Source organism: Rhea pennata, chromosome 3, assembly GCF_028389875.1.
Source record: "Rhea pennata isolate bPtePen1 chromosome 3, bPtePen1.pri, whole genome shotgun sequence".
Taxonomy (NCBI): domain Eukaryota; kingdom Metazoa; phylum Chordata; class Aves; order Rheiformes; family Rheidae; genus Rhea; species Rhea pennata.
Window position 1 is genome coordinate 100,146,936 of NC_084665.1, and position 13,549 is coordinate 100,160,484.

General features: G+C 36.6%; 1 protein-coding gene across 1 annotated transcript in view; it reads left to right on the forward strand.

Moving 5' to 3' along the window:
* Positions 1-13,549, forward strand: part of EYS (eyes shut homolog) — an 872,934-nt gene that overhangs the window by 281,567 nt on the left and 577,818 nt on the right. Inside the window, exons 21-22 of the mRNA XM_062573097.1 lie at positions 1,574-1,771; positions 4,277-4,398. Of these exons, the coding sequence (XP_062429081.1) occupies positions 1,574-1,771; positions 4,277-4,398 (320 nt within the window). The remainder of the gene's footprint in view (positions 1-1,573; positions 1,772-4,276; positions 4,399-13,549) is intronic.

Here is a 13,549-nt window from a genome sequence, read left to right on the forward strand (position 1 = left end):
GAAAAGTATAATTACCCTGAATTTACAACCAGCATACCAAGGAAAGACATTAGGGGCATATTCTTTAAGAGTATTTGAGCATATCCTTCTCATTGATTCAGAGGACATAAGATCATTGAACCATGTCAAAAACACTGGCTTCAGTAAAGCCTTTTTAAGGGGTAACCCTTTTTGGCCTCCTTCTTCTGGGAAGGTAGTTAAAGAACATGGGTCGTCCTATCCCATCTGACTATCCTAGTGCTGTCTGGCTTAGCACCAAGCTCCTCCTCTCCTGTTCCTTTTTGAGTCTGCAGAGTATCCCGCATGCAGCATGGCAACAGCAGCATGGTAGCTGCACCCTCCTGCAGTTTCCCTGGGAGGGAGCTGGGCCAGGCTGAGCCAGGCTGAGCAGATCTGGCATCCAGGGCTGCCAGCTTCCTGCCCAGTGTGTGATATTACATTGTTATGGGCAACAGGAAACATGTCTTACAGGTGCTGCCAAGAATTTATTGTTAGTTCAGTTAATGTTTTAACAGTCTGATAGTCCATGTTGACTAATTAATACAGGAAAGCCTCATTAATAACAGTTAAAATTGTTATAAAAACACCACTCCCTAGTACTGGCCCCTTTTCACTGCTGTCCTGCTCAGCTTTCCAATGTCCCATGTCCTGAGGTCCTCACCTCAAAGCTCAGCAGGAAGGCTGGGGGAGGGTTGCCGTGAGCAGTCAGCATCCTGAGGTCCTCACAGCGAGAGGGCTGGTCGTTGTGGCTCTTCCCCCTTTGCCACGGCTCTGCCGGGCTTTCTCTTCACCCCTCTCCCCTGCGCCAGCTGCTCAGTGCCCGGGGCTGCCCGCGGCAGGGTGTGATTTCCCGCGTATGCACTTTATGTTGCCGTGTCTCCTTGCTTGTCACTGGTTTAGGTTAGACCCTGTCTAAGGAAGGTGAGGTTGCTGGAGCAGGAGATAAGCTGCTCCTGAAGGGAAGATCACCAGCATACGCTTCCCTGATTATCCCAAATAAGTATCACTGGACTCTAATCCATCACATACTTGAGGCAAGGACTGTGACATTTTCTATCATATGGCTATTTTCATACACTGTGGAGACAGCCATTCATTATTAAAAATAAATTATTTCAGTAAGATAGTTTGTGTGCAGTCATTAATTGCAAGCTGAACATTAATATAACATAAGGTTCCTGGCATTTTATTCATGTTCACCATTCTGGGTTAATCTATAAACAATCTTTTCTGGATTTAAAGGAAGCTTTTAACTAAAATTCATTATTTTCTAAAAAGTCACTATACTTTTTAAGACATTTTAGAGGACAAGGGTAAACAGAAGAATTATAAAAGGTATTCAAATAACTAATCTGATTTTAAAATGTAAAGTCATTATATAAACAAGGCAGGTAGAAATAATAGCTTTTTATTTGTAAGTTTACAAAGCAAAGCATCTCTGCATGGCAATATTCACACATGTATTTCTGAGACACTGCCATTCAGTATTAACCAGAGATCTAAAGAAAATACAGCAGCTGCAGGGTTATGTTCATTAGTTAAACACTGACAGTTTTGCCGTTTTCCTTTTCAGGCTCAAACTGTGAGTTTAGGCCTTGTGAGGCCAGCAATCCCTGTGAGAATGGAGCTGTTTGCACAGAAGAAATGAATTTGGACATTTTTCCCCTCGGATTCCAGTGCCAGTGCGTGAAGGGCTTTGCAGGTCCACGCTGTGAGATCAATGTCAATGAGTGCAGTTCTAACCCCTGCCTCCACGGGTACTGCTATGACAGTGAGTTCAGCCTGGTTACTCACTTTAATGTGGAGTAGTCTTTCTGTTAAGCTTCTATAGCTACCGAGTTGCTCTGGGGAGAGCAGTGGATAATTTACTGAAATTTAGCTTGTCTGAAGCTCCACAGCCAGTGCCAGGAGGATTTTTTTTGCCAGAATGCCTCTACTCCTGGCACTGAGGTTTGTGTGTTCAGGGGGTCAGAATTGCAGCTAATGAGAAATTTTAATGAGATTTGTGCTGTCTCCTTTGATACCTAAATTAGCCAAACACCTCTTACATTGTGCATTTAATGAGAGAGAATATTCAGGTGCTGAAAAAGGAGCTCACAGAGCAGTGAGGCAGTATATATAATAATTGTAACAAGTCTAAATATTGTATTAAATAGCAAACTGATGTAAAATGGAGCATCTGTTTACTGGTAAGCACCTTATAGCATGAACATGGTAACACCATGTAACTGCCACTTCCACTGATAGTGATACTTAATATTTCTATGCTAGGATTTAGAAGGAAACTGAGTATGAATTACTCCACCATGTTCTGTCTAGATTGCCAGGGTAAGCGTAGTAGCACCAAGTATGTCTGGGGTACTCATTACAATGTTTTATGGGACTACACTACCTATCAGGTACTTTCTATGCCTGGTAAATAAAAGTGTTAATTTTCACAGAGTCTTAGCAAAGCTGGTTGGAAAAGAGGATGACCTCGGAGGTCACCTAATCAAACCTCCTGCGTGAAGCTAGACAAAATACAGTGTTAGAGCAGGTCAGCCATGGCTTTCTCTAGTTGCACTTAGATAGCCTCCACGGATGGAAAGAAATTTGATAGACCCTTTGGGACAGCCTAGTCCACTGCTGCTCTACTCTTACAGTGATTTCCCCCCCCCCCCCCCCCCTTTAGTATCCAGTCTGAATCTTCTGAGCTGCAATTTGTAGCCATTGCCCCTTATTATACCATCTGGCACTGATGAGAAGAATTTGATTCTGTCATGTCTGTAACTGGCAACTTCAAGTTGTTATTACATAGCCCTTTATCTAGCTAATACAAAACCAGCTCAGCTGATACTACTTCTTCCCCTAGATCATGGACTTTAAGCCCTGACAAAGCCTGGTAGTCTTCTGCTGGGTCCCTCTCCAGTTTCTCCAAGTCCCAGCCCTGGCCACAGCCACAGCCCTGGCCCTTCTGGGCAGGGGGTGACCCCCCAGCAGCCGCTCCAGTTTCTCCACATCCCTTTTAAAATAAGAATGATGACACATGAACTTCCCTGAAATTCAGAAATTTAAAGACAAATTCACAGAAGGGTGAAACTAATTTCACTGACTTCAGATGAGATCTTAAAGATCTGACCCCAAATTACTAAAGAAATTATTGCCTAAAACTCTCTTGTTTGTAAAATAATCAGTTTAAATAAACTTTAGGAATTCCATATGTTCATATATGAGAATAAGGTAAGCAGCTTCACATCTTGCCTAGTAAAGATTACTTCATAACAAGTTTGTAGATGCTTTTATTTACTGCATATTGGTTCAGAGATTTTTGAACCAAAATTTAGATAAGATGCAGTAAAGTTCTTCCTGCTAACAAAGTGCCAGATTTTTGGTGGATAGCTTGTCTTTGTGGAACCTCTGGCCCTGGCCTCTATTACTTGGAGGTCTCAGTTTCTCTGCACAATGGGCAAAATCCTGACTGCAGAAACTGAGAATTCTGGGGAAGCTCAGAAACACTTAGCAGATGAAAAACGATGCTGCTATGAAGGACTTAAAGCATTTAATGAATCTAACAACAGCTCTTCGCACAGACACAATGACAGAATGGATTCCATAGCAAATCTCAGAGATAATGAAGAATCCAGGGGCCTATTTGAGGATATAATAAATCCAGGCCCACAAGAACTGCAATTACTGCTGTCATTATACTCCTTATATGGATGTAGCACTCTAAAGATTCTTCTCACTTTAGATCATTAATGATGAAAAAGGGGTAGGATCCTTATCGTTAGCTGAAAATTAAAATGAAACATGGAAATACATTGTAAGTTGAGCTGCCAAGTTCAACTCAAGCTAGTTTTCCTTTAATACTGTGATATAATAGGAGCCATTTCTTACCAAAAGAAAGTCTTCAACTGTCCCTGTTGCATTTAAGATCAATATTAAAGCTGAAATCTTATGTACCTTGTGTACAGTTTTGTGATGAAAAATTACTTAGTAGTTTATAAGGTCTGATCACTTTTTTCACAAGCTTGTAATGTGTCATTGATTTGTAATTCTTATGTTAAGCTAATTGAATTGTTTAAGTAAAATGTAGTACAGCTGATCTGTCTTCATACTTGAGGTGTTTTGAGGTATTGACTTTCCTTTAGTTCATTTTTTTTAATGTCCACATATTTAGGTGAAGCGAATCCAAATCTTTTCTGCATATTAGTCATAACTGTTACTTACTTAGTTTTACTATATTCAGTTTTTATACTAAAACAGTATTAGTATTAAGGTACTATGTCTGTTACAGTTGTCGATGGCTTCTATTGCTTGTGCAACCCAGGACACGCAGGACTGAAATGTGACCAGGACATTGATGACTGCATAACCAATGCCTGTGAACACAATTCTACGTGCATTGATCTACATCTGGTTAGTAAGGAATGTTTTGTAATGAAAATGTTTACTTAGCTTTCTCTTCCGAAACCTAAAGCAATGCTATTGCAACTTCTGACCTCCTACTTAATCCATATACTTGTCAAGAGTTTTATAATTAGGCTTTCCAGTCACTCGTTTTTATTTATAATGATGCAGACAGTGGGAGAAAGGAATTTTTATAATTTAAAAGCAGTTACTGAGTCAACATGGTTATTTGGGGAATTCCAAATGAGAGGAATATTCTCAATGAGGTGTGTTTATTGCCTCATTATAAGTGACAGTAGGACTCATTTAAACTGGTGACACTGGCCTCAAAGGGGCTTAAAAAGTCTCTTACCCCAACAAATGGCTTTTCTTTAAGTACTTCAGTATTTATTTTTAAAATCTTTCAGCTATATTAGTTTCTGAAACTTGAAAAGTTAAAATGTAACTAGTTCCTTCTCAAAAATAAAAGCATTCTGTCAACTGATTCCTTCATGGGGAAAAGGAGAGCAAAGGCCATTCACAACATGTAAAACTCTAGCGCTGGAGGAGGCCTTGCTCTCTTCATAGTTACAGAAATGAATTATCTAAGTCAGGAACAAGTTTCTTTTCCACGTACTCATACGATTACATAGTATGAATATGGTCCTTAAGGAACCCTCAAAGTGTCAGAGAAATCAGGAGTGGCTAAAAAAGTTGGAATACTTTAAAATAATAAAAAAGTTACTGGGGGGGGGAGGGAGCTGTTGTTTTGATTTTTTTTTCTAGTCTCTCCTGGAATGTTTGTGAGAAAATTAAACTAATAAAATGTTAAAGCAAGGAGCTGAATTCAGATAATAGTAAGATGCTTAAATGTAGGTGTCTGTATGTGACCTAAGCATCTAAACTGCCACTTAAGACACTAGAGTCCTGGCTGCAGTGGTCAAAACAGCCTAGGAGCAATGTAGCTGCCCATCGTGTACATATCCACTTTGGGTGAGCTCCACAGCTCCACAGGCACCACTAGCACTGAAGTTGCTGCATTAAGGGTCTGCATTTCCAGCTGAATCCTATCCCCAAAGCTCTGGAGCTTTTTGAATATGTGTGGAGGGGTGTGGGGGTTTGTGTATTTTTGTTTATTGAAGTACATGCATAAAGAAATTACACTTATTTCAGTCAAATCCTAGTGGTAATCCAAAGCCATTGCTATTTTCTAAACTTGAACAAAAGTTGTGTTTCATGAGAATTTTCTCAACTCTTCTATTCTAATTCCCAGAGTTGTTTCTTCTTTTCATAGTTAAGAATACTTTATGAATTGTAAACTTTTTTAAACTTTTTTTTTGTTTGTTTGTTAATATGCTTAGTGAATTAGTAAATGCATTGGACAAAATGCAATGCTTGGTATGGAGATCACAGAGCCTGTGATACTTCCATACTTGGTTTTGAATGCTATTGCTCGTACATGTATTTTTCTTTACAATATTTATATATTTATAACAAATATCTCAAACTCATACTGGACACACATTGCCTTCTTAAAATCAGCTAAGAGAGTATTCCATAAACAAACCTTACACTCACAAGTCATGTACTGTTATGCTATTATGAGACTTATGTTACAGATGTAAATATTCCAAGTATTACTCCTAACTGCAGCTGATGCTCTGACACTGTTAAAATGGATATGCAAAAGTTAAAACATAAATAATGCCCCCTTCTCCAAAAAAGTAAGATATTAGAAATGTATAAAACTACAGATCCTCTGTAAAATAAGTATGTCTTTCCACCAAGAATGTCTGCTAACCTTCACTGATGAGTTAATTAATCCTTTTTTTTTTAATTTAGGCAAAATTAAACCTGATAAAGAATGAGAAATCACAGCAATGTTTAACACTGCTTTAGATTTTTCCTCATATGTCTTTCATGCTTTTGTTTTCTTCATTCACTTATGTTTATTCTTGTCCTGCAGTACCTATACATTTGTCATCTTCTCTGTCACAGCTGTTCTGTTTTAAATGGTCTGTGACACCACCAGCAAATCAGTGAGATAGCCACAGACTCACTGTTTCAGAGAAAGCCTGACATAAAAAAAAAAAATAAAAAATCTATCCTATGTGGATTCAGTGACTAACTACAGAAAATAAACACTGTAGAAACTTAATGGCAAGTCATTTTACACATCAGATTTGATCTTTATTGGACCTCAATGCCTTTGTCAAGGCAGTTCACCTATGCTGTCAACATGACAGTAAGCCTTCAAATGAAGCATTTATTTTGATATCAGTTAAAAAAGATCTTCTGTATTTTTTTCATTAAAAGTCTCTTTTTGGCATTTTTAATTTTCATTGTAATGTAATTTTGTGCTCAAAAAGGGGAAACCAAATTTAATGCACAATGTGCTCCAATGAGATGAAAATGAGAAGTCTTTCTGTGAACTTCTCATTTTCACCCTAGAAAAAGCTCTTAAATGCAATTGAACAGCTGGACTGCAGAATGGAACTTTTGTTAACATAGGGATTGCCAATTAATTTTTCCTGAGCCACATATGAGTCTACGAATATGACTGACAGTGACTTGTATGGCTGTCTAGTAGCTCTTGGATGACTGGACTTCCTGAATGAAGCAGAAGATTGCAGCCTTGTTAAGCCAGCATAGCTGCGCCATTCATCTGTGTACTTCCCCTGGCTTTATCTCCTCCCATGGCCCAGTTGCCTAATGTAAGCTACTGCCTAGAGAGTCATAGTAAAGCCTGCAAAGTATACGTTGCAATTAGCATGTTTGGAAATCTTTCCCACTTGAAGATCTTTTGGCCAGTCTTACTAATCACGCGGTCCCCTTCATTCTGATACAATTGAAGTTTCTAAATGACTCTAACATATGATACTTCATAATGGATTAGTCTTGCTTTGTGGTGGCAGATCATCAATATCCAAAATCTCAAGGCTCCTCTGTGCTAAAGATTCTCAGTTCCCACCCAATAAGTATTCCCAGTGTTGATGCAAGTCTCACAGTAAGTAATAGCAAGAAGGATAAAAATACTAAGTGTTTTCCTTGATTAACTATGGAGAGTAGAACAGCTTGAACACAACAGCTGTTTTCTCCAGATTCTGGTACTGGTGTGCTCTAAGACTGTATGTAAAATGTAGTGAAAAATAGGTATAATTGAGGACTTAAACCCATTATGTCTCTGTTACTCAGATAAAATTTGAGCCATTCAGTGTTTAAATAGTTCCCAACTGTGTTCGTGCAGTGAGATGCCTGGGCATTATATTAACCACATGTGATGTTAAGGAAATAGTTGTAAGAAGTTTTAGCTGGTGACAGCATGACATACAAAATTAACACATGACTTTTAAAATATAAAATAGTTATCTTACCAACTTATTCACCTCCATTCATTTTAAACAATGTGTGACAGATTATAAAGTGTTTCTCTATAGAACTGTCATGTAGGGAAAAGAAATCTTACCTATTGCAACTGGAACATCAGTAAGATAAACCAGTTAAAGTAATCACTTTCTTCATCAGGTCTCCTAGGCCAGCAACCGTTAAAAGCTGCTAATATATCTAGCATTATTAGCACAGATGCCTATCCAGGATATTCACAATCATCTGTCAGCCTAACCAGAATTGCCATCTTGTTTTGTAGTATGACTGTAGAAGACAAAAGATATTGAAAGAAGATTGATGCTGGGAAGGCTGGTCTAATATCAGCTGCCTTTCATAAATCAATTACCTTCCCCCCCCCCAAAGTTTTTGTTTAAAAATATTAAAGAACATCTCTGATTAAATCCTGTCTAAGTAAGCGGTTTTATTTTCATTGTAGTAAGAAAAATTAAGCTAGCAGTTTGTAAAATAGTGTCAAGTTTTTGGTTTACATACATTTAAACATAATTCAATCGTTATAACAGAAGGAGAGAAGTATGGTAGTGGTTGAAAGGATGTAGTGCTGTCATTTCAAAAGAAAATGTGGTCATCACTAGTTGAGAAACAGAATGGTAGTGAAAACTTCTGCCTGCAGTGTATAAGGAATTAATGCAATTAAAACTGAAATAAACAGTAAAATCCTTGACTAAAACCTTGAAAATTGTAAATTAAAAAAAAGTATTAGGGGATGTTAGCCTCTGGCTCAGCTTATCCTAATGCAGGTTTTACTCAGATTAATTTGCAAATCATTCTAAAAAATTAAAATAAAAAGTACTTTATAAAGCTGAAATGTTGTCCTTAATGACTTTTATAATATCCTATGAAGCATATACTGCATATAATATAAAACATTAGTTGAGCGTATTGGTATTAAAAAATTGTTAAGAAGTAATAGTAGCTCCATAATAGCTCTGACTTCAGTTTTGCTTGCGCTGTTCTAGATGTCAAATACAAAGCAAATCCTGTCTCTTCAATATATATTTATGCAGCAAATTGTAATAGATGTCTCCTCAGAACTTTGTTTCTGGAAGCTTTTATTTCTCTCTACTTACTACAGAGTAAATTAAAAAATATAAACTGTGAGTAAAGTCATAGTTAAATAATTGTACTTTCATTGCCATTTTATGCCTTTCTTTTGGCTAACTCTACCATTACTTGATTTAAAATAGAATTATCTCCATCAAAGAAAAATTGAATGTTATGGAACTGAACTTTCCAATTCAATAACAGAAAAGATTATCATTTTGATCCTAAAGGAGCAATAATTTTTTTGTTCAATTCCTGTTTTTAAAATGGTGGGAAAAAAAGACTGTTAACAAGTTGAAATTCAGTAATTATTATTTAGGAATTTATGTTTTGGGTTGTAGGGAAGGCTTATATGAGGCAGAGGGAGACAGTAAAATAAATAAAAAAAAAATCAGAAGAAATATCCAGAGTTAATAGACAGGCAGTTTATCCAGTGTTTCATATTCAAGAGCAAAACCCATAAGAAGTCTAGCTCAACACTTGAACTGTGAAGGAAGGATTAACTGGAAGGAACTCTGGCATTGAGAACCAGCAGTAGTTCTGTATATAGTATAAATATTCATATTCAGTAAAAAGCAGTAGTTCAGTAATTTATTAACAGTGTATGTTAGCCAAAAATAAATTAGTCAGCTCTTTGGACTAATGTATGATAATTTCCTAAATCTGTCATCCACCCTTTATTTCCATTTAAAATAGAACCTCTTGAACTTTCTGCTAACTAGTGGGAATAAAAAATATAATCTCCAAAGTTTATAATTTAATTTAGAATATCCAGAGATGCTCAAGGTATAATTAAGTAACTGAGCCTCAGGAGCCTCTGCCCTCTAGCTGATATTAGCAGGTGGTCTGACATTTCAAATGTGAATAGAGACCAAATAGGCCTGAGTCAATGAAAACTTCCAAGATTTCTTTGAGACTGGAAATTCTCTAAGGCCTCAATAAAGCAAACAAGTTCTTCCACTGAAATTGGTCTGAAACAACACCTCTGCTTAACTAAAGGTCAGATCACGCACCGTGAATGGCATACAATATATAGCAGGTAAGAAGCCCTTAGCAGTTTTCCAGGTCACATAAATTCCAACTGAGTTGTACGTGACTTTAAGTGTATGCATTGACTTACCTGAGAGAATCCATGTGCTGAGATTATGAATGTGCTGTAACAATTTGACAAATCAAGTCCAGATTATTGATTTTACATCCCAGAAAAGAGCTATACAGCAGCTGGAGTTCACTTAAGAAGCTAGCAACTACAGTGCTACCGAACTACTACTGCTGATAAAACTCACTGTGCTCTCCTGAAAATTTGACTTTCCATGTCTGATACATTTCCTCTTCCACCTATATTCAGTTTGAAAAAATGACTGGTGTCTTCATACTCCTTCAATAAAAGTTTTTTTTAAAAAAAAAAAAAAAAAAAAAAGGAGAGAGAGAGAGAGAGAATTTCCTGCTCTTGCTTGTACGACACAGCTAGAGGATTCAGCAGAACACAGATTGGAAACTTGGTCATTGCAGATTTTTTCTTTTGTGCTGTAGTAAGTCCAGCTGAATCAAATACATACGAATGTACAAAATTAACTATTGACTTACTGACTTAGAATAATGTTCTTAATACAGATTCATGGAATTATACATAACTTGAGAAAGGGAACATGATGTCTTCTGTCTTAGTCATCTAACTGAAAGTTTAGCTCAGCAAACAATCAAGAGAAAAATAGACACTATTAAAGATATAAATGATCAACTGTTCATAAAATTTCCATTTAACTCATTTCAGTTTCTAAATGTTTAAATTTGTTTTCTTTTCTTTTTCTTTCTTTTTTTTTTTTTTTTTTTTTTTTTTTGAAGATAATTTGGATGGAAATGAAAATTAACTATTAGCCTTAACCAACAATGACACAAAACATCCTAGGCTTGTGAGATTTCTCCGATTTTATTTTTTATAAACTGAATCTCAACAAATTTACAGAGCTGAGCAGAACTATTACAAAGTGGAGGAAGAGAGAGATTAAGGGGCATTTAAAGATGGGGTTTCCAATGAGACTTGCAAACAGATGGCAAGTCAGTATGATAAAGACACAAAAATGGGTGATCCCAGATGACAAGTGAGCTCCAGGTTCCATCAGCAGTGTGAAGGCTGGGCAAAGAAACCACGCGGCAGCAGGGAAAGAAGTGGAGAACTTCACAGCACAAGGCACAGGCTGCAGGACCAAGGCCTCTTTGTGGAAAGCACAAAGCTTTAGAGAGCTGAAAGACACAAAACAGTATAGGTCCACGAGGAAAATATTGTGAAATAAGTTAGATGGGAAATTTACAGATTATCATTCAGTCTGTGATAATTGCCCCCAAACATGTCTTTACCATACAGCATGCAAGAATTAAGTTTATTTTTCAGTAAATGGCAGATACGCTAATCCATGTACTGTGGAATAAATCTGAGTATGAGGACAATTGCTGAACAGGAGCTCACACAGTCTAATTTCACTCCCCACCTTCTACTGTAGTAGGTCATTGTCCCTAAAATAAAGCCAGATGCTTCTAGGCATAAATTTCTAAGTTTCATCCAAATCCTGTTCTGAGAACAGCATTGCTCATTTTCTTCTGATCAATTTTTGTGACATTTGTAATGAAAGAAGCTAAGCATCTTGCAAATATGTATGCATACTGATATATTCTATTTCCTCATGTACTCTATCAGGTAAACAAGCAGAATGATCCTCATTTGTTAGAAAGAGAACGCTCTGGCACTGAGAACTGTGGTACAAAGATATGTTCACGAGCACATATTTTGAGGCACTCAGAAGTCAGTATTCCAAAATTTGCTTTGTTCAGAACTTTTTATTTGAAAACCCAGCTCCTATTGTCTGCGGTTGTGGGTGCTGAGTGCTCTGCAGCTCTGAACATCATACCTCACGCTGAAGTTCGGAAGATAAAAAATAAGGAATTAATTTCCACCTATAAAAAGTTAATTGCTGAACTAAATCAACTTCACCTGAAGTATGATTAATTTTATTTTCTTTAGGACAACATTCAACTAAAACCATAAAACTCTTTTTTATTCTCATTTCTTCTAAATATACATGAAAAGGAACAGACATATGTCCCACTCTAGAGCAGACCAGTTCCCTCATGCTGTTTTATGCAATGAATGAAGGGATAGAAATTATTTAATCTATGTAAGTGACTCTTTCACAGTATTCAGATGAACAAGAGAGAAATCTAATGCTTCATAAGAAACCTTCATTCTGGCATGTATTTCCTTCATTTCCCAATTTTTGAGAATGTTTGTTTTTGCAACTTTAGCATTGTTCTTTTAGCATATATTTTTATGTAAAATAAATATCTTGCATCTAAATCATTACATGCATGTTTTTTGATGAGCAAGCCATTTTCTGTCATTACATAGTAGATGTTTTTCACTCTTAAATGTGGACAGACACTACAGATATTCACAGTAGTTTTTGAAAACCATTCAGCCCTGGCCTTGCTCTCTTCCCACTATAACTGACAGAAAAATTGTTGTTGGCTTCAGAGCTCCAAGAGCCAAATATATTCTAATTCCAGTGTCAGCCACTTGACATCTATTACCCCAAGCCAAGCAAACTGTTTATCTTCCTTACGCAAAAGGAACCTGTTCAGAATATTATCCATAGACTTTAAAGCAGGACCTTCTTCACAAGTACAGTATTAAAGGAGAAGAAAATCTAAAACATAAAATATCTCTGACCCTAGGTTTGTTCTTCCCTTTATCTGCCTCCCACAAAATATTCCTATTTATTACAATAGATTCCATCTGTTTTCTCTTTTTGTGAAAGAAGAGATCTTACTCAAGGATACCAAGTTTTGGCTCTAAGTAAATTTGCCTACATTATCAATTTTTTTCCAAGAACAACATGAAGGGAAAAGTATCTGACTCTTAACTTAAGAGGCACTGCTGGGTGCTGCTATAGTAAATTGATAATCAAACATCAAACAAAATCAAGTGTTCTCACAATCCTTCCCTGGCAATATGAATTGTTGATCCTATATTGTCAGCTGTGCCAATTATTGTACCATGGTCAGCAGGAAGTTTGCTATTTTGGCATCCTGAAAGCAGAAAGCAGTTGATCATTCTCTTTCTGAAGCTTAAGAACCCTATTAGCCTTATCAATACCTTGGTGCCCTTAAGCTACTTGTCTGATGATCCTTTGATCATCTTCTCTGAGTCACTGTTTCAGAAATCATATCAAGGCTTTAAACCTTGTGTTGTCCATTTTCAGTACAGGATTGGTTCAAGATAGAAACTTTTATAGTCAAAGTTTAATATACTAAAGCAAAGAATTGAAGTGTTAGAAAAAAAGAACAGCAAGGTATTTTTCAAATTCCAAAAAATTGGTTTAGATTGGCAAGGCAAATGCAGATATTTGCAGAACAAATTAAAACAGTCTGATGCTTGTGTTTCAATAATAGAATAGAATTCACAATAAAAATGCATACATATATACAGTTATATATGAAGAATATTTATACATGAAAAATAGTTAAATATGCAAAGTAGTTATATAAACTGTATTATAATATTTGAGTGTATATTTGAGGGAATATAAATTTGCATAGGGCTGAATTGTGGTAACAATATTCCTATTTGCAAGTGCCTTGATTTTAGGAATACTCCCATTGACTTCAGCAGGTTTCCATATGAAGCAAGAACTTACATTATTTCTCAGACACTGAGAAAACCTAAGCCTTGTGTTGT